This window comes from Trichosurus vulpecula, chromosome 7, assembly GCF_011100635.1.
Source record: "Trichosurus vulpecula isolate mTriVul1 chromosome 7, mTriVul1.pri, whole genome shotgun sequence".
NCBI lineage: Eukaryota > Metazoa > Chordata > Mammalia > Diprotodontia > Phalangeridae > Trichosurus > Trichosurus vulpecula.
The window spans coordinates 115,503,018-115,524,977 of record NC_050579.1 but is presented as its reverse complement, the minus strand read 5'-3'; the positions used below and the strand labels follow the sequence as shown (position 1 = coordinate 115,524,977).

The window sequence follows — 21,960 nt, the reverse complement described above, 5'->3', positions numbered from 1 at the left end:
TATTTTGTGCTTTAAAGTTTGCAATGTGCTTTACAAATATTATCTCATTTCATCCTCACAATAGTAGGTGCTAGTATTATCCCAATTTTTCAGTAGAAGAAACTGAAGCAGTCAGAAGTTAAGTGACCTGCCCAGTGTCACACAATTAGTAAGTGTCTTAAGCCAGATATGAACTTTTTGACTTCTGGTCCAGTGCTCTATCCATTCCACCTACTAACTGCCACTATACAAATACAGTTTAACAAATGCTACCCTTAAATTTATTCTTTTTTATTCTTATCTCTTCTACCATTAAAGGCAGACCCAAGAAGTCTCATTTTGAATTATGTATTCTTATTGCGTTAATAGGCAGCATCCTTGACTGGCAGAAGAGGGGAAAAGAACCAAAAACTTCACAGATGTTGACCAAGGAATACTTTCAGAGATTGTCATCAGCCAATGTCATCGCTACTATATCCTCTAAAATATTCACTAAATATTAGCCCTATGAGTCTTGTTAGTAAGTACACATTTTCTGTCCTAAGTGTTTGATTAGCAAGGTATGGACAATTTAAGTCAAGGAAAGTGGTGTTCCTCCACTGGAATCTACCTCTGATGCCTCTTTTGGGATGTGCCCAGTGACCTTAATTCTCAATGGTTGTGTTGGTAGAGAGCAGTCTCTGGCAGGTCCTACAAAGTTGGAAACACTTCAAGGATGGTGATGGACAGTCTCCATTCTTATAGTTCAATGACCATCTTGGCCATATATAGTCAGAGAAGCTCATTACCAGATTGACTGATGAGTTATGAATTCTTTTATTACAGCAAGTTGAGAAGACCATCTACTAAGGTATAGCAGGGTTTTGGACAGACCACACACACAAAGGAAAACAAAGATCCTTCAGGCATTGAGGTATTAAAGTATTGGATTTGCTGTCAATAACCAACCTTATATATTCATTGGGCAACATCAGGTTACTTTGTCTGTGAAGGGCATCATGTGTAATTGATTTTGTGCTGAGCAAAAGCAAGACTACTTATGACCAGAATGTTTTAAATGCCAACAGGATTCCCTTTTCTTCTGGCTGGAACAAACATAAGAGAAAAGGCACTTCAACTAATCCTTGAGTATTTGGCATGTCATGGTCTATCTGCCTTTCCTGACCATAAGTTACACTTAGTAAATCAGTCAGTCAACAAGCTTTCATTAAGCACCATATGTCAGGCATTGTGTTATGCAGTGGACATTCAAAGAAAGATAAAAACACTACTCCTGTCCTCAAGAAGTTCCCATTCTAATAGAGAAGTGGGCGTCAAAGAAGCATTCAGGCAGACTTAAGCTATTAAAGCCTAAAGCTTCATTAAAAACTTTAGACACTTATATGAAGGTAATCTCATAGGGGAAGGCATTGGGAGAGAGGATTGACTGGAAAAATGTGGGATTTAACCTGAGTCTTACAGATAACTAGAAAAACTCAGAAGCAGAGGTGAGGAGGATAAATATCTAGTTCAAAGGCATTGGTGGGAGATGGAGCGCTATGTGTGGGGAACTCTTAGAGTGTGTGTATAGGGGAGTAACGAATAAGAAAACTGGACAGGTAGGGGACAGGTTGCAAAAGTTTTCAAATGTCAACCAGAGGATTTTATATTTGACCTTGAAGGTAATAAGAAGCTACCGGAGACATAAGAGAAGGTACAGAGTCAGACCCACGCTACAGGAAAATCATTTCAGCAGCTAAGTGAAAGATGAACAGAAGTTAAGTGAGACTTTTGGTGGGGAGGACAATCAAATGACTATTATACTGTTGTAAGAGTCCAGGTTTGAGGTGATGAGGCTCTCACCAGCATATTGGCTCTATTAGTGGAGAGAAGGGGACATACATTAAGAAATGTCATGAAGGTAGAAACAATAGGATTTGATGACGAATTTAATACATGGAGGAGGAGGGTAGTGGGAGTGAGGAGTCTAGGGTAGCACCAGTGTTATCAGCCTAGGAAGGTGTTTCCCTGAATAGTGAACACGAAAGTTCCCTATTGAAGGGGAGAGGCAGAGAAGAGACTTTTAAATAAGCCCCTTGGGACTTCCTGGCCTTCTCATTGCTTTAGCAAACCAGTATAAATGACTAAGGAATAGGCTTTCCAAGAAATTCACATGAAGTGAAAAAGTAAAGGGAAAGAAGCCCAGTTGAGGCCCTTGAGACTGCTCCAAGCCCAAGAAATATGACCAATAATTGATGTTAAACCTTAAAAGCAGCCAGGACTGCCCAGCCCTGTGCCTGAAAGAAGTGGACAGAATGTCTTCAATGCTACCCTTGCTTGTTCCTGTAACCCTTACCCACCCAGCAGCTTTGTTTACATTCATGTTTATAGTTACGGGTTAGCCTCAAAATAGACATTTCAACTGAGGGATGTCACATGTCTAAAAAATGTGGAGTTGGTTTCTGTGGGGATGTTGTTGAATTTTTAGTTAACAGAGAAACTGATTAGATTCCTCTAACTTCCTCTTGAGAAGGTCCCAAGATACTGGAAATAGAAACTATTAGAAGGAAAAAGAAAAAAAAAGGAAAGAAAGAAAGTTCTGTTTAAGATGGGAAGGTCTTTGTTTTGGCCTTCTTCCCTCTTGGGTTGAAAAGTGTGGGAGTAGGAAGATTACTTTCAGTTCTTACCTTATTCATCCAACCCAAACCCAATGTCAAGGACAGGAACTGAGCACATGCAATATATCCAATTTTGGAATCCCCAGTAGTAATCAGAGGGTTTGACTGTGTCATCCCCAAATGCCATATAGCTGGTTTCAGGACAGTCAGCAATGGGATGTATCAGGTGGTGTTTATTAAATTTTTTATGTTAATCACATTAAACCTGACATCTGGATTTAAATTCTAATAATTATATTTTTATTATATATAAATATCCAATAGTATTGGTTATATTTGTAGAATGCTTTCATATATTATCTAGTATCTAATTTTTCTTCACAACAACCCTGTGAGATAGGAGCTACAATTTTTGCCCAGTTTATAGATGAGAAAACTGTGATAGGTTCAGTAACTTGCCTGGATCATAGAACTACTAAGTATTGTAGGTGGAATTAGAAACCAGGTCTTCCTGTAACAGTATCAGGCACTCTACTCACCACACCAGAACTCTCCAAGCCTTTTTGATCATGCACTTTAAAACTTTTTTTTTAGCATGCCCACTAATATATGTATATTTACTTATTTATAAATAATACGCATGTACTAGTGTACTGATGATTATATACAGTATGAAACTTACATAAAAATAGAAATTGGAAAGGATGAGATAAGAGTGAACTAATATTTGATCTTAGAATTAATAGGGGTGGGGACAGATTTTTCCCAGTAGCATGTGCACAGCTGTTGAAGAATGTGGTTGGTTTAGGTGTTAACTTCCCTGAAGGTCTGGAATTTAAATAGCAGTGTGAAGTAGGGAGGGGGAAGTATTGGGGGATAAGGGCACAAATGTGTTGGAGACAAGCCCCAAGACTGGCTATTAGCGCCAGGGTAGGATTTTACCCCTATTCTCACCCTTTACTTGGTTGAATGCACTCCCTTGAGGGTCAGGCCATGCCCCGCTGAGATCACTCCATGCTCTCCCCACTTTGGAAACAATTGCTGCCTTCCAACAATTAAGACACTAAGATTGTCTCTGTGTGACAATAAATAGATGTGCAGCAAAAAAATTAACTAAAGATACAGTACTAATTGATTGTACTGTTCACGATTACTAGGAGGAACTTAATTAGGATCATAGATCTATTGAAGTATAGCATATCGGTTCTATGAAATAGTCACTCAGTTTCCAAAGTATGAAAGGCAGTTAGGTAGCCCAGTGGACAGAACATTCTGCCTCGACTCAGAAAGACCTAAGTTCAAATCCCACCTCAGACACTTACTAGCTGACCCTGGGCAGGTCACTTAACTTCTGTCTCCTTCAATTTCCTCAAAAGTAAAATGGGGATTATAATAGCAACTACCTCACAAGGCTGTTGCGAGATAAGATAATATTTGTATATAGGAGAGGACAATTAGTACTTGTGGTTAGAAATTAATATCAAAGAATGAAATGGCTTAAACAATATTAGTGCTACTTTTTTTGATGCAAGGCATACCTAAAAGCTTCAAGAATGTGCAAGGAACCAAGAATATGAGTTGTGTGTATAGCTTAAATCTCTAAAACACCGAGATAAGCAGAGGAGAGCAAGCTATGTGCTGACTTCAGGGTTTAGGTAATTGAGCTCCTCCAATCTTTTTCTCAATCATAGGTTTCTGGTTTTGTTTTCTCCCTGAATGAGTCACAAAATTACGTCAACTCTTTACTTGCCATGGTGGCTATGACTTCAACAACATGAGCTCTCGTCCTAAAATATTAATGCTTGGAAGAACCCTGGATATCAGGGGCAATAGAAAAAGGAAATGAAACCCAGAGAGAATAAGAGACTTGGTCAAGGGGACACGGCTAGTTTGTATGTAAAGGAGTGGTCCTTGAAAACCCAAAATCTAGTAACAGAAAAGGGACTACAGCAAGGCATTAAACTAACTGTAAAAGGTGCAAACACACCAAGTGATCCCTATGGGGGGGGAAATTAGTCCTTTGAATGAATCAGAAAGGAAACAATATGATAAAAAAATAATGCTAGGCCATGCCTCCAGGTAATATTTCAAATTGGTCATTTTGGTTCACTGAGTGTTCCGGAGAGAGGTTGGAAGAGAAACCTGGCTCCTGACAGAATGGAGCATGGGAAGCTATAGGAAACCACTCAGAGCTGAGAGATTGGAAGCTCAGCCAGAGGCCATGGCAAAAAATAAAAGGGCCATAAGTGTGACAGTGTGGCTGCTGGAAGTCAGGTGCGTTTACCTCTGTTTTAAATGTTTAGTTTATCTTTGTTAGTAGGGCATTTATTGGAAATATAGTTGGGAGGAAGCCCAACTTGGGTGTGGAGGTGTAAGGTTAATGGGGAATAAAATCTTCCCCACCCATCAATAGGCCTCATGTGGAGCCCTGTTAAGGGAAGCTTGCTTGCTTATAGGGTGGCTTGCACACCTTTTGTTAATATGCTAATTAGGTAATGAGTCCAGTTGTGATGCCTTGTGGCTCTGAGCCTATTAGCTGAAAGAGTAGATATTATGAGAGGTAATGGGGTCTTGCTTATGAGAAAGATGTTGTGATTCCCTGGTTGAGACTCCTGACTCCTCAAAGGTAAAGACTCTCTCGATTCAGTGGTAGGTGTAAAGCTTTGATTCAGGCAGTAGAGTTCTGTCTGTTGGTCCCTATTTCTCTTCTCGCATTTCTTACGTTTATATTTTATGTAATTAAAAAAGAAAGATTGTTGACCCCTGAAACAACTATCTTTCCTTAGTAAAGCAGATAAGAGAACCTACACTAGCAGCCTTCCTGGATATGACAGTATGCTTACCATTACAGGAGGGAAAGAGATGTCCCTAAAAGAGAGAGAAAGAGAGGAGAGGCAAAGATAGAGGGAGAGAAAGAAATAAAGGTGAGAGAGAAGGAAAATGAGAGAGAGATAGAAAGAGGACGAGAGAGAGAGAAAGAGAGAGAGAGAGAGAGAGAGAGAGAGAGAGAGAGAGAGAGATTTAAGGCAAATGTGTTTTTTTCCCAAGGTACCACCTAATAGTTCTACAGTAAGGTGAAAACAGGAGTAAGTGAACAATTCTGATCCTCCATCACCTCCCCTAACACAGTGGCTGAGTCAAGGCTAAAACTCCTTAGATGCCTGATTTCCCAGGTCAGTATTTAAACTATAACATGTAGCCTCTCTTAACTCTTGCATTTAATTCTTGGGCTGAACTATATTATCTCTGCTTGTCACCTGGGTAACAGCAAGCCAAGAACTGCAAGGAATTTTCCCAATCAACCAACCAACAAATATTTATTGAGCACGTACTATAATTGACAAACTTGTCTTAGCTACTGTATTTCCTAGGGCTTTTACTGAGAATATAGAAATATAGATGCATGGAGCTCTTCCTACTCGAAAGGAGATCAAAGAGAACCTGTGTTGTGCTACTGCCAAATAAACCTGATATCTGAGCTCCTGTGCTACTCTGAATTGCCACTGAAAAAGAAAAACAAAATCATGGCAGAGTGGAAACAGTAATGCTCATCGGCTCTTTCTAAATTAAAATAGTGGATGTGCTGCCTTCCTGCCACTTATGATACCTTTGCTAGCCAGCTGCTGTAAAAAATGGCTTTTGGATGACCCAGATCAATTGACGACCTCAGGAGGGGCAATAACATGTAAGATGGTAGGACCATGATATTAATGCATTTTGGAGCGATAGCAAAGGCAGCTTTATAATAGTAAGCAAAGTTTAATGCTAAAAAAAAATTAAATTTGTACTTTAAGCCCACAAAGACAGGTTTATCTTGAGAAGTAGCATGGTGAAAGAGACAGGGCTTTGGACCTGGAGTCAGGAAGTCCTCGCTTCAAACCCCTCCCCACCCTTAAACACTTACCAGTAGTATGACTTTGAGCATTCATTTAGCCTCTGTTGGTTTCAGCCTCTTTATCTATAAAATGATGGGGTTGAGCTCAATTACCTCTAAGGTTCCTTCCAACTCCAAATCTACGATTCTATGATCACAGACTTTCTGTAACTTAGTTAATAAGCCTTATGAGTGATACCTCAGCCTCAAAGAGACTGTGATACCCATGGTTCACCCTGCTATTACATGTCAAAAATAGGATTTGAACCCTCAGTCTTCTGAATTCCAGGTCCAGTCCTCTAGCCACTATGCATTTCTCAAGTGAAGAAAGTAAATTTCTTATTTTTCAATGATTGTGATCCATAGCCTCAAAATAGGATGCCTCACTGTTGCTCCGTAAAAAAATCATATTATAAAGCTCTTAAAAATCCAGGTTTTTTTTAAATTGTAATAAGATGTTGGATTATTAGATGGCCCAGGATATTCCAGAATAATATTAAACTCAAGAGTCTGAAACAATGAAGGCAACTGGTTACGGAATTTAGAGCTGGAGTTGGAGGAGCAACAGAATTATCAATGGGAATGAGACACACAAACTGGGAGGCTGGATTAGAAATAAAATCTATTTGATTGTAAATAAGCTATGTAGATGCACAAGGTTAAAGTCTTCTAAGATTCTGGCCTGTGACAGAGCTGTATCAGAGGATTTGATAAAATTTGTCCAGCTTCAGAGAATATTCTCTAAGAAAGAGAGTCTGGTGGGTATACAGTCTGCTCCCAAATTGAGGAGACTCTCATCACTTTGTAGCCCTCGAGATTAGGTGAGTCATAAGCCCATCATTTTGAGAGGAAAAGCTAAATGCTCTTGACCATTACAATCCTATCAGATTTCATTTATATCAAATAACATGTGACTTGAAGGTAATTTTTGCATGATACATTAATGGTTCATTAGCATAGTGAACTTGCAAAATTTTTGCCTATGGATATTTGGGCATGTGGAGTTTGGGACATATGCCAAACCACAGTAGGGCTGTAAGAGAAAAAAAGAAAGGTTCCTTTTGTCTTTAACTTTGACTCCTTTGGCATTTACAGGTATACTACAGGTATCTCAGAAGTACATAAAAACATCTGTCTCTTCAACCTTGGATGAATTAATTTATGACAATTCCATTTTGGGGACAGGACCACTTTCACAATAAGCTAGAATACTGGCAAGGATATAAACTCAAACACTATGAAGTATAGACTCAAAATTTGTATTTCTAAAAGATCAGTGCTATTCACATGTCATTTGGCAGACAATCAAAGGGTGAACCCTTCTCCTGATGAATTCAAGCATGCCCACCACTTCCCAGGAATGACAGAACCTAACAAAAAGGTTGGCACACTGTAGCACTAAAGGTTCATCAGAAACCAAATTTGGAAATTAAAAAACAAAACAACACATGAAAACTAGACACCTCATGCATGTAATTGTATATTTATTTCTTTTTAAAGAACACTCCTTAATGTAATTCAATATACAAACTTGGTTTCACAGAATTATAATCCACTAAAATAGAACAAAGATAACCCAGATCGTGTTTTTGTATCGTTGTACTCCTTCTTGCTTCTTCCACTTCTCCAAACCAATAAGCCAAAGATCTCTCTACCGCCACACCTCCCTAACTGAAAGCCATTCTGAATGATTCCCTCTCCATAAGTCATCTCATTCTCCAGGCCCTACATTCTCTTTCCGTTAACCCTTTTCCCCTATCAGAAAGCCAGGACATTGACACTCTTCCCCTGACCCAGAAGGTAAAGTGACCTCCCCAAAAGCCAACCCAATTATTTACTCTGTGGATGGACTGACAGGAATGAGGAGGGGGCTGATGAGCAGGCCTCCATGACCCTTTCCCGCCTCCACACCCACCCCTCAGAGTTCATGTTTGACGTGTCTATAAGGTGCCTGAGTTCCACTCGCCAACTTGTGCAGCAAGAACCAAGGTAACTTCTGAGCTCAGGTGTTCTCCATTGGCAATGCACAGCACTGCTAAGCCATGCCACCGGGCCGGCCGATAACCAAGTTCTACACAGTCGGATGTGCTTTGTCCCTTTAATTTTTAAAGACACTCCCACAAATAGGTATCTGGCAACCTAGTGTCCAACTGAGTTCCATAAAATTGTACCAGTGATGCACTTGTACATATTTACATGGGGCGGAATGTTTTCCCATATTTTAGATGAGTATATAGATCAACATGTTCACATAAGACCAAATACTTTTTAATATATTTATAACTGATTTATAAAGCTTTGAAAAAACTCACAATAGCACATTGTTTTACTTTAATGCTTTACGGTACTATCAGTTTAAAATCACAATCAGCACTTAAGTTATCGTCAACCCAGCAAACAAGAGACAAAAAAAATACAAGAGTTAAGAACTGACAGATACATCCTTTATCTTTTTGTTAAACTAATGCATGAGTGCAGAATAAGATAAGATACTCTAATTTAAATATCTTGTTTACAATATACAGTCTGTTCTAATTACGCAACAGTAAATCCCATGCTTCACATAGAAAAGCAATCCACAACATTAAGAAAAAATGTACAATTTATGAAACAAAGTAAATAAATATTAGTATTACAGAATTGGAGCTGTACATAAAAGCTGTTCAGTTTTAATCATATAAAAATATGTTTTAGTGCAACCTCACATATATATTGATGCTGTTTTTGCTTTACATCATTTAGATCCAAGTGTCCAAAAAAGGAAAGAAATTACATTTATTACAAAGCAGATACACAAATTCTAAAATATGTACAAATTACTGCTAAAAAATGCTTATAAGAATATAAGCAAAGTAAAGAAAAGGCACAAACATCTGTACAATTTAAAAGTACCAGACCCAAAAGGAGAATTTCAAATTTTGTTTTGGTCAGGCTCATGATGACTCGTTGTTTTAACTAATTTTTTTCTGATATAACAAAAGTATATATAATAGCAAACTACTGTAACTTAGGACAGGCATGCTATAAACTTGATTACTTCTATCTCTAGAAAAACAAAAAAAAAAGTAACGGGTAAATGTATGGGTGAAAGTCTCCATGCATCTCCGATCAATGTAGTTGACTCTTTTCTGATGCGGGATCTTTGCCTTCCTGTGTGCTTGAAGGTAACTCTTTTCGGCTATGAAAACCTAACTGTTGGACATCCACACAACTCTTACTGTAAAATGTGGAATGAGCTAATTCAGTCTGTGATGTACCAAAGTTGTCCTTTTCACCATCGTGCAAGTCAGGGTGGGTGGCTGAGGTACAGGGCTGGCCTGGCTCAGGTCCACTAAAGTGTCTAATGCTCAAATGTGCACTTTCTGAGGGTTTCTGATGGGGCTCCAGTGCCTTCGACGACTGATCTGCCCCAAGCAGATTGGCCTCTTCTGTGGCAATGCGGAGAGAGGCGATGGCTTTTGTACAAGTCTGTATGTGCTCCTCCTGTTCCCTCTCTGTGGCATTTGGACTGTCTTCTGAAGTGCTCTGTTTCAGCAGGAGTAGGGGGGAAGAGGATGTGCTGGGTGGACCAGATGAGTGCAAGGCGTGAGAAGAACGTTTCTCATGAGGCTGGGAGATGTTGTAGGGTTCTCTAGCAATGGTTTCAGCTGCAGCTCTTTGATTTTCCTCAGAGCCCGCCACTGGTAGAGGCATTGTGGGTGGAGCATGTAAACCTGAAATGGCCGTGGGTATGGAGTGGACCATTTGGATCCCACCAATGGGCCTCATGGGGATAGGAGCTCGCACTTGTTGCTGAGAGTGGAGTGGAAGATGACTAAAGACATAGTCATTAGGACCTTCAGGGAAAAGGCTAGAACCCTGCTGTTCATGAGCACCTTCTCTGTCCCCGTAGAGACTGAAGTAGGGAACCTGAGGTAATCCTCTTCGTAAATTCTGCAAAGAGAAAACAAGCAGAACATAAATTTCAAAACCTAGCATTCTATTCACAATAAAACTGATGAGCTATTCCAAACCTTAGCATTTTTCATGGATGTTCCAAATCTACCTATTTCTTTCCATGGTCTTTCATTTTGCAAACCAAAAGTCTTATCACTTTTGTCACTTCAACAGTGTTAGCCTCAGAAAAATTTTGTTTTTTAAAAACCAACCATGTGGCAATACATTCAGTATACAGTCCACTAAATATGTGTGTATATATATATATATATATATATATATATATATATATATATATATATGGAAATACACTGTTTTAATTATTAGAGAGGTAATATTTATTATACATATAACATGTATGTACAATACTGTAATATTGTACATACATACATAATTATCACAAAGAGCTTACCAACTTTAAAATATTAACAGTTTTTCTTTTTTTTCAAAAAAAAAAAACTAAAAACCCTAGCTAGGATTCAACTACATAAAGCCTTATCCAAATCTTGTAGAAATAGAAAGTTCACCGTCTGTTCATACACTGGGCAGATTTTATTTTATGCTTTTCATTTTCAAAAAGTGTTGACGAATGTGACTGGATTGACAGCCCTAGAGATTGGCATCTTTTAGTTTTCCACAGACCAGGTGACAGTGCAAGTGTCAAGTGTAAGGAACAAACTTCCTCCTTGAGTTGGTTCTATCAATATGCTACTTCTGACCTGAGGAAATGGCCTCTGTAAATCTCTTTTCTGAAAACGCTTTCATCTTGAACTCCAGATGGATATGGGATCTCCTGAGAGGTCGCTAAAGATACAATAGGGATGATTGCTTCTGCTCCAAGAACTGCTATCTTTTGTAGCAGTAATTATCCTAACACACTTCAAAGTCACAACTTGGTCAACCCAAAGTTGGCGATTAGAAATGAGACACTTTATTTGGACAGTCTAAGAAAGCTGTTGAATTTGAACATTGCTTTGTAGACCCTAAGGTGTCATTTTTCTACTTTTTGATCTATTTGACATTTGGTGGATATTATTATTATTATTATTGGAAATAATCACAATAATAATTCATGTTTATAAAGAGCTTTCAAGTTTACAAAGTATTTCTCACTCGGCAGTCTTGTGAGGCTGGTAGCTCAAATATTATTATTCCGATTTTCTAGACAAGGAAAGTGAACCTCAGAGAATGGAAATGATTTCATAGAATAAAAAACAATCACAAAAAGAGAAGAGACCTCAGAGGCCATGAGAATAAATAATTTAATAATATAAAGCTACACACACATGTACACACACACACACACACACACACACACACACACTCTTATTTGATCCTCCTAATTACCCTGCAAGATAGGTGCTTTTATTATGACCATTTTACAGATAAGAAAAGACAGAAAGAAGTTAAACGACTTGACCAGGAACACATAGCTAGTAAGTATCTAAGGCAGAAAATGAGCTTAGGTCTTCCTTATTCCCAAGTCCATTACCCACAATGTCACCTAGCTGTCCAACCCATCCCTGAACAAGAGTTGTCTCTACAATTCAACATACTCGACAAATAGATATCCAGATTTTAACTGAAGATCTTGTGTTGGTAAGCAAAATGGGCTCTTAGCACTTAGTTCAACAAGTGCCCTTGAAGAGTTTGGCTTTTGTTTGCTTTGAGTAATTCAGTGTATTTCATTGAGTCTTACTAAGTGCTAAGCCCCAGGCTCTAACCCCTATTAGGTGTTAACCTAACCTATGTGGTTGTGAACCTCCCAGGGTCCTAAGGGGAGGGGTTAACTCAAGAGCCAATCATAGCAGCCTAAGTTCTGGTCATTCAGATGATGTTTGATGACGTCTGAAACCCTATAAGAAGAGGAGACAGAGCCATTTGCGCAGGGGCTCTGACTCGTAGTGGTGCTGAGGTGGAGACTCCGGGCAGCTGTAGCTAGGAGCCCTCCAGCTTGTAACCCGGATGCTGAGACTTTGTTAAACTCTGGTAACTATGTATTGGGATTTGAATCAGACAAGGTCTGTCTGTTGATGTTTGTAATTTGTTTGTATTTTATTCTGAAGTTCAGGGTGCTGGCTTTTTCCCCTGAACTAAGTGAATGATATTTGTATGCTGAATTAAAGTAAGCTTGTCAACCCCTTAACCTTGCTTTCCTTAGTTAAGCAGATCAAAAGAACCTGTGCTTTTGCAGGGTGCTGGTAGCATTTTTGTTGTTGGGGTTGTGTTGGTCTTTCATCCCCACAGCAGCTGCTAGCCCGATTGTTCAAACAGATCTGTAGGGAAAGAGAGGGGCAGCTAGTAGGTAGAGTGCTGGACCTGGAATCAGGAAAACTCAACCTCCTGAGTTCAAATCTGGCCTCAGACACTTACTAGCTGTGTGACCTTGCACAAGTCACCTTGTTCTGTCTACCTCAATTTCTTTTTTTTTTTTTATTTTTGCAGGGCAATTGGGGTTAAGTGACTTGCCCAAGGTCACACAGCTAGTACATGTGTCAAGTGTCTGAGGCCAGATTTGAACTTAGGTCCTCCTGACTCCAGAGCTGGTGCTCTATTCACTGTGCCACCTAGCTGCCCCTGCCTCAATTTCTTCACCTGTAAAATGAGCTAGAGAAGGAAATGGGAAACCACTCCAATATCTTTGCCAAGAAAACCACAAATGGGGTCACACAGAGTCAGACATGCTTGAAAAACACCCAACAACAAAGTTAGGGCGATGACATCCCTACTCCTAGACTCTCTTAATGCTGCCTGACATCATATGAATGTTTTCTGGGTACCATATCACAGTTACCTTTTATGTATCTTGTAGTTCACTAAAATCTCCGAATTCTTTTCAGGAGTACCATCTCTGCATGGCAATTAGGTGGCACAATGGATAAATGCTGGACATGGAGCCAGGAAAACCTGAGCTCATTATTACAGCACACTTAATTGTGTGATCCTTGGCAAGTCACTTAAGCCTCTATTTGCCTCAGTTTCTTTATCTACAAAACAGGCATAAAAATTGCACCTACCTCACAGGGTTGTCATGAGGATAAAATAAGTAAATATGTGGAAAGTATTTTGCAAACCTTAAAATGGAATATAAGTGCTAGTTCTTACTATTATTATTATTGCTATCATAATCCTTATTATCTTGCACTTAAGTTGTATTTTTTAAATCCAAATTGTAAGGCTTTGCATTCATCAGCTTGTTTTTAATGAAGTGAGATCTTTTTGATTTTTACTATGTAATCTAAAGTATAGCTCTCCTTCCTTACATCTGCATCATCTATAAGTTTGATAAGCATGACATCTCTTCATTTATCAACTCATTAATAATGACTTGCCTAGCATGATGCAGCTGTTAAATGACAGAGTCAGGATTTGAACTCTGGGCTCCTGACTCCAACTTCAGTGCTCTTTCCACTAATGGTACTTGAAATCCCAGACTAAAATTTGAATTAGATTCCATCCAGCAATTACTTCTATCTATTGTGTGCTAGCCGTATACAAAGGATGGGAGAAATTTTCCAAAAAAATTAGCTAAGATATTCTCTGTCATCATGGAACTTAAACCTACTTGGGGGTTATGAAAATATAAAATTAATTATAATACAAAGGAATACAAGAGTGCATGAGAAACACGAGCAAAGTAGTATGTGAAGTCTTCTGAAGGAAGGTGAGTTTCAATTATGATACCAAGAAAGGATTAAAAAAGATGGAGGCATTGGAAGTGGCTTATAAAAAACTGAGCAGGAATTTGACAGGTGAACGGGGAGGTGGTCAATGATCCAGTCAACAAGCATTTATTAAGCACTTACTATATTTCAAGCAGCTAGGTGGTACAGTGGGTAGAACGTGGGGCCTGGAAGATCTGCTTTCAAACCTGGCCTCAGACACTTACTAGATGTGTGACCCTGGCCAAGTTACTTAACCCCTATCTGCTTCAGTTCCTCGTCTGTAAAATAGGGACACACTGGAGAAGGAAATAGCAGACCACTCTAGTATCTTTCCCAGGAAGACCCCCATTGCCAAAGTCCGTGGAGTCATGCAGAGTGGGACACTACTGAACAACAACAAATTTCCAGGCAGTGTGGTAAGCACTGGAGAAACAAAGAAAAGCAAAAGGAGTCTCCGCCTTCAAGAAGTTCACATTCTAATATGGCAGACAAACAAAAATAATCAGGTGCATACATAGGTGGAAGGTAATCTGAGGGAAGGGACTAGGAGCTGGGAGAAACAAGGGAGGCCTCCAGCAGAAAGTCAGATTTGAACTGATTCCTGGGGGAAGCAGGAAGAGCAGCATGAGTAAAGACAAAGGGACAGCAAAGTTTTGAACATTAATAGGGGATAATGTGTGGTTTTGTTTGAAGCAAGCAGTGTTCTCAAAGTGTGGTCCATGGACTCCTGACAGTCCCAGACCATTTCAGATCTGTGAGGTCAAAATAATTTTTGTAAAAATAATGTTATTTGCCTAATAAAATGCTATTCCCTAAATATAAAATATGTAGAGCATGACACACAGAATCCTCAAAAAGCTGGACAGTGCTAGATTGTGAGAAGCCTTGGAGAACAAGAGGAAGCACTGGAGAAAGTATTACATAAAGGCATTAGTTGGTATCAAAACACTTGGATTCAGGATCTCTCAATGCCACTGCTACCTTTGGGATCCTAGGCTACTACATGCTTTTTGTTGTTCATTCATTTCCAGCATTTCTGACTCTTTGGGACCCCATTTGGGGTTTTCTTGGCAAAGATACTAGAGTAGTTTGCCATTTCTTTCTCCAGCTCATTTTACAGATGAGGAAACTGTGGCAAGTAGGATTAAGTGACTTCCCCAAGGTCACACAGCTAGTAAGTGTCTGAGACCAGATTTGAACTCAGAAAGTTGAGTTTTCCTGCCTCCAGGCCCAGCACTCTATCCACTGCACCACCTAGTTGCCCCACATATCTCAGGGCCTCAGTTTTCTCACATGTAAAATAGGGCAGTTGAATTAGATGATCTTGGAGGTATGTTCCAGCTCTAAAATTCTATAACCTTCACTCAGCAAGAACTAGGGAGTCTAGGAGGGTTTTTGAAGTCAGAAATAACAAGACCATATTTCTGCATAAGGCAAATAAGTTTGGCAGTGGTTCAAGGGCAGAGACCGTAGAGATAGGAACACTTCTCAGGAGGCTACCATAATAGTCTAATCAACATTGATGAGGACTTGTAATAGTGTGCTAGTAGTGGGAAAAGAGAAGGGGGATGTTTACAAGAGATATTGTTGGAGCAAAATCAATGTGATTTGCTAGTCGACTGACTGAATGGACGAATCAGAAAACACCATCAAGTTTCTTTGTTTGGTTGGTTTTTGGTTTTTTAACAAAGAAAGTTCTGAACAAGGTTTTAAAAAGGCAACTATGTGGGGACAGTGGGTCGGGCTCTGCACTCAGAGTTAAGAAGTCCTGAGTCAAGACTGCCCCTCAGACAATTACTAGTTGCACAATCCTGGGTAAGACCCTGAACTTCCTTCATCTCTATTTCCTGATTGGTAAAATAAGAAGTTTGGAATGGTGGCCTCAAAGGTGGCCCCTTTTGAGTTCTTAATCTATGATCTAAAAAAACTAGGAGAATAGTGATGCTCCTCCAGAAATAGTGAAGTCAAAGGGAGTAGGTTTTGGGGAAAAGATAGTAAGCTCTTTTGGACATGCTGAGTTGGATGTAAAACACCCAAGTGGAGATCAATCAATTAGTAAATATTTATTAAGTGTCAGGCACTGTGTTAAGTGCTAGGGATACAAAGAGAGGCAAGAGATAATCTTTGCTCACAAGGAGCTTAAAATCTAATGGAGAGGTTTTATGGATGGCTAGAGATACGGGTGGGAAAGAAACTAGAGCTGGAGATGGAAGCAAAGTTATAGGTTTGAATGTGATTGATAAGGGAAAAAAGGTAAAAAGAGAGGAAGGGAGGGCCAAGGACAGATCCTTCAAGGAACACTCATTTTAAGGAGGTAGGAAAAAGGATAAGGGACTAGTAAATGAAAATATTCACTGCAACATGGCATGCTTAGTTGGGATTATGTAATGTATCATCAGAATTTTACTACTGATACTTGCTACTTCAGGGAATTATCATCCAAAAAGAATAATGGAGTCACCCATCTTTATTCAAGTAAGACAGATCAAATCGCTATCCTTGATGTTCATCAGGAAACACCTACATTCATCCAAGTACATGGAAAAGGAAGATTTTCTGGGATATTTCAGGGACTCTTCATTTTCTATAATTCAAAGGATTTTGTATTCTTTGAACCATTAATGTCCTTCCCAATTATGTAAACACTGTAAAAATGAAAGCATAAAACAATACAGGGCTATGGGTTTAGGAATAGTTAATGATTCATTATCTCTGCTACCTTATCCTCCCCTCACCCCCCATTCTCACCATGCACAATACTGTACTTTATTCATTGGGATACAAATCACTGGAAGTGTGGGTGGACTGACATTAGATCACCAAACCTGTAATCACAAGGATCTCGTAAGCCGAAAAAAGACTGAGGAGGAAATTTGGATGAAGAAAGGAGAATTTAAATTCTATAAGAAAAAAGAACCATAGCAGGGCACTGCTTATTTAGAAGAAAAAGCTTCAAGTTCCTTTGTTAATTAGCCTATTTAGTTGGGAGAATAGTAATGGCTACAGCAGAAGTGTTCAGAGACAGATGTACAGTGCATTCTCTTTCAGATGTGGGATTTTAAGGACTGCCAGCAGAAAGCCAGTTCCTTGAAGGCAGAGATTGTTTTTATTTTGTCTCCAGCACCTGACACAGTGCCTGGCATGCAATACTTGTTCATTGAATTGAAAGTCATAGCAAAAAAAAATTGTTTTTTCCATTTGGTATTGATTATGGGGTGGTTTCCTTTACTAGAGACTCACAAACATGTTCACCATGTGTAGGTCAAAAAAGAATAGGTAAGAGGAGTTGAGTTAGTGACCAAAGGGTTGGTTGTTGTCCTTCGTTCACAAAGAGGACCAAAATGACACCACTATGTTAGAGTCGAGTTAGAAACGCATCCAATTGTGGCTGATCAGAACAACACAAGCTCAGAGAGCTCCACCATAGGTCATGCACAAATAGTCCATGTGAACATTTGGGGTGGACAAATAGCAAAAGCACAAAGATGATGAGTAAGTCAGGGAGGAATTGAATAGGCTGGAGTTTACTAAGATCCCATAAGCGTTTCTGGCAAATCTTGGATACTGCGGACAGTAAAGATTAAGTGAAATTTTGCTCTAATCTTCTTTCAAAAGATAAAAATACCTATTCAGTGTATTTGCATAGTAAATAAGATGTTTTTAAATAATCAAATTGAAGTTTCATCTCTCCAGCGATCACATCTAAGAAATCATAGCAACAGAAGCGTTAAATTGTGTTGGGTGAAATTGTTCTCCTTCTAACTACTTCGAGGGTTCCTCTGTACCTAACTGGGCATTTCCATTCATCTTTCTATCCATCATTCATCCCTCCTGACTCATACAATAGACTTTGATAGAACAGATTTTAAAGTATTCTGAGCAAATGTACATAGGATTCCTTGGCCTAAATTTGAACAAATGAAGTTCACTTGACAGGTGAAAGAAACCCCCAAGGTTTAGGTTCTCAGGACACATGCAAAAAAGTGATTCCAGTGAGGAAGAAAAGAAAGATACATATTTAAAGATATATACAAAAGAGCAGGTAGCCAAAATGTGAATGAGCTATATTGGGAAGTAGAAAACTCCCCCTCATTGTAGGTCTTTGATATACAGTGTCACAAAAGAACTTCTTTTGTGGTATGACTTATACTAGATGGCCTATGAAAACACTTTCAAACCTAAAATTGTGTAATTATATTAACTGAGGACTTAGCTAACATTTTTTAATACCAGGAAAAATGATTATCAGACTGAGAAGCAAATAATAAAAATAGCCACTAGGGAGTTGAAACCCCTGCTAAGTAGGGAGAGATGCTAAGAGAATACTTAGATGAATTTCAATCACCAAGCCCAGGCAAAAACTATGATACCTTGTGGATACGATTGCTGATCCACTATTTGTAATCTTTGAAAAATACCGAAAAATGAGAGAGATGCTACTGGGCTTGAGAGGAACAAAGGTGGTCTGTGATATACAATTAGATTTAATCTGTGTTGGAATACCTCTGGATCAGACTACTGGGTATATAGCTCTAGAGTCAACCTAATATTCAAAATCTCCCTGATCCCCTATGAGGGTGACAATGCACAATTGAATGCACATGAATTCACCTATTCCCATGTTACATGGTTAATACAGTTCATGGTAACTACTCTTATGATGGACTTTTAATACCGTGATTTTTCACACATACACACACATACACATACACACAAACACACACACACACAAACACATGCACGGCTACTGGAATTCTCAAGTATTGTTCTTGCCATTACTGTGTGTATGAACATGCACACATAAAGATCTGGAGCTGGAAGAGATGTTGGGGACATCTTAGCCCAATCTCTTTCATTTTCCTTCATTGCCCTAAGGAACCTAAGGCCCTGAGAATTGAGTGACTTGTCCACTATCATACATGCATTAAACTACAGAGCTAAGATTTGAACTTGGGGTTTGTGATTTTTAAGTTAAAAAATGCTATAGCAAAAAATAAAATTCTGTAGCAGCACCTTCAGTGGAAGTGTGTGTGTGTGTGTGTGTGTGTGTGTGTGTGTGTGTGTGTGTGTGCGCGCTCAGAAAGGGTACTGAAAGGATGATGAGGGGGAGCCTTTCATATACATAAATAAAATCACTTAATGAAATCTGCTAGATTGTAGTTGAGAAACCACCATAAGCTACATATACCACAAAAGGTAACAATGTGAAAATCTATTCATGTCATAATGAATGCTTTGGGGGCGGAGTTTGCTCAGAACCTCTGGTTTCATCAATGTAGAAGGCTCCTATTACAGAAACTCCCTTCACTGATGAAGATTTGCAACCTGTATTCTTAAAAAGTTGCTTAAGGTACTAAGAAGTTAAATGGCATCCCCAATATCACTTAGCCTATAGAGGTCAGATAGAACAAGTTTTTCCCAACTCTAAGGCTGGTTCTCTATCCAAAAAGCTATTCTGCCTTCCTTTGTTACTGTATTTCCATAATCAAGATTAGTGAAATGCAGGCATCATATTTTTATACAAATGTGCATCAAAGTGCTCACTATCCACTGCTTCAAAATATCTCTACTCCATCCCATACAAGCAAGTTTCTTCTCAGATCAAAAATTATGTTTTTTTTTTATTCTAAGAGAAGAGTTGGTCACTCTCTTTTGACCCAACACTCTATTTCACATATAGTGCCAAGCGTGCAAGAATGAGGCTATTTTCCAATAGCACGAGGAGTAGGCTCCCAGCTAATAAGTATAGATTTCAGATTATATAACTATCAAACATGCTTTATGACTATAAGTTATTATAATCATAAAAACACTATAATATTCTCTGGGCCATAGACATCTCCAGTATATAAACTGTACCACTCAGTTCAATCTTGGCAAGACTTTCCAACTCACTTGACCTGTACAAACATAACCTTCACAGTAAAAGTCATGGGCTAATGAGACCTAAGTAAAATTTTACATAGCTCTTAGCATGTTTCTGCACTGCCTAGAAAATCTGACTGTTCTATTTTGAAAACTGAAGCGTTTCACTCCCACCCCTTGCAAATTATTTACACAGAAAGCATCTAAATGGAAGAAGAAATGTTGTTTGTTTTTTTTTGGGGGGGGGGGAGACGACTGAAGTTTTGTAACAGACATTGTAAGAGATAATCTCCTAAAATTAAACCTAACTAGGAAGGGCAATTCTAACAAAAGCCTGACTTTTGCTAAGGACTTTGGCTGTGCCAGTTATAATCAATTAGTTATCAATAGGCATTTATTTAGTGCCTTTGATGTGCCAGGCACTGTTTTAGATGCTGGGGATACAAAGGGGGAAAAATGAGACCTTGAAGCTTACATCCTACGGAAAAGGCACCATGTATAGAATCTACATTCCATGTTGTGACCAGCATATTGTAGGTACACAAATATGTTAAACAACATTAAATATTACCGGTATGCTTAATCGTGTCTTTAGTGTAGTGGAGACATGTACATGAGGTACATCACAGGAGAAGCACATTCCCCTCTATTGCAAATTCTATTCTATTACATTTAGCAAGTATTCTTTGTCTTTCCAATCACAGAAGGGAGAAAATCCTCCCTTTTCTTCTCTGGAGAGCCATGACAAAAAAAAAAATAACATAAGGGGCAATGACAGACTGTTATTCCTTATCTCCTGGAGAAGTCAAAGGTGTGCAAGGAGGGCAAAATGTTCCTGTTTAAGGGAGTGATGCAAAGTCTGAGAATCAGAATATGTTTCTCAAATTTTAACCTTTTGCAACTGCATTCTGCATGATTTTAAATTGCAGTCATGGATGAGATAGTATTTTTTAAAATGATTTTGGCTCAAACTCAATGACTAATAAAACTACCCTATTTCCAATGACAGTTTTCTGGGCATGCATCCAAAAATTAGATGAACTCTCTTTATACACCCCCTCCATTCCTTTGCCCAAGATGGCTGTGGGTTGCTGCTATTTGTGCTAATCACAGCGTACTTGCACAAAAGGCATGCTTTTTTAAAATCACATTTTATTGAAATTGGTTTGACATGTCATAAATACCACAATAAGTATGCATGGGGTAAATGTTATAACAGGAGCTGTCACAATGCTCATGGTGAGCTATGTCTCACACACTTCCACCAGAATCATTACACCTCTAGGAATCTCCACTGTACCCAGGAAAGGATCTTAGACACCAGATACTGTATCAGGCACTTCTGGGAATTTATAGCTCTCTATTCACACTGCCACAGCATCAAATGCTGAAGTTCCCACCTTCCTACTTAGTGCTGCCAAAATGCCACAGTCAGTGACTCAGTGGTAATTTACCTCCTTTTCTTGGCTTGGGCTGTCTAATTCACCAATCACAAATGATGGCTTGGTTGTCATGGCTTTTTCTGCAACAACTGCATATTATGCAAATGGGGAAGATTATGTTCATGTTAGGATATAGCAGGGAGAAGCATGAATGCACCAGGTACTTGTTACTCATGTTCAGAAATGACATTGTTCAAGCTCAGCTCTCAGTTCTCCTCAGCAAAAGGGGAAGCTTGTACTGATGGTGAGGAAGAAGGCAGACAGTGGAAGAAACTAGTCACTGTGCAAGAATTGGTGGCTGGGTAATTGCTTCCCCACACTGTATACCCTTGCGCGATAATGACTACATTCTTTCACATGACAAGAAAGCAGGAGAATTGTGTACAATAAAGTGTAGAGACAGGAAAAAGGGTGCATTTGAAACGACCAACTAAAAAAGAGCAGTTCCTCTTGTTTACACAAAGTGTGTAGGGTTTGATTATGATGGCTATCATTATTATTATGGTTTTATTGTTGGTTTTGTTCTTGTTCTTGTTGTAATTGGGAAAACCTTTGACCATATGGCAGAGATAATATCTCCAATGTCAAAAGTCAGGTAGAAA

The 21,960-nt window shown here is 39.0% G+C and overlaps 1 protein-coding gene across 2 annotated transcripts in view; it reads right to left on the bottom strand.

Annotated features, from left to right (window-relative positions):
* Positions 1 to 7,918: 7,918 nt before the first annotated feature.
* HIVEP2 (HIVEP zinc finger 2) overlaps positions 7,919 to 21,960 on the bottom strand; it is a 195,139-nt gene continuing 181,097 nt past the window's right edge. For both annotated transcript variants that reach the window (XM_036766409.1, XM_036766410.1), the window contains one exon: positions 7,919 to 10,383. In XM_036766409.1, coding sequence (XP_036622304.1) covers positions 9,559 to 10,383 — 825 coding nt within the window. In that variant the 3' untranslated portion in view covers positions 7,919 to 9,558. The remainder of the gene's footprint in view (positions 10,384 to 21,960) is intronic.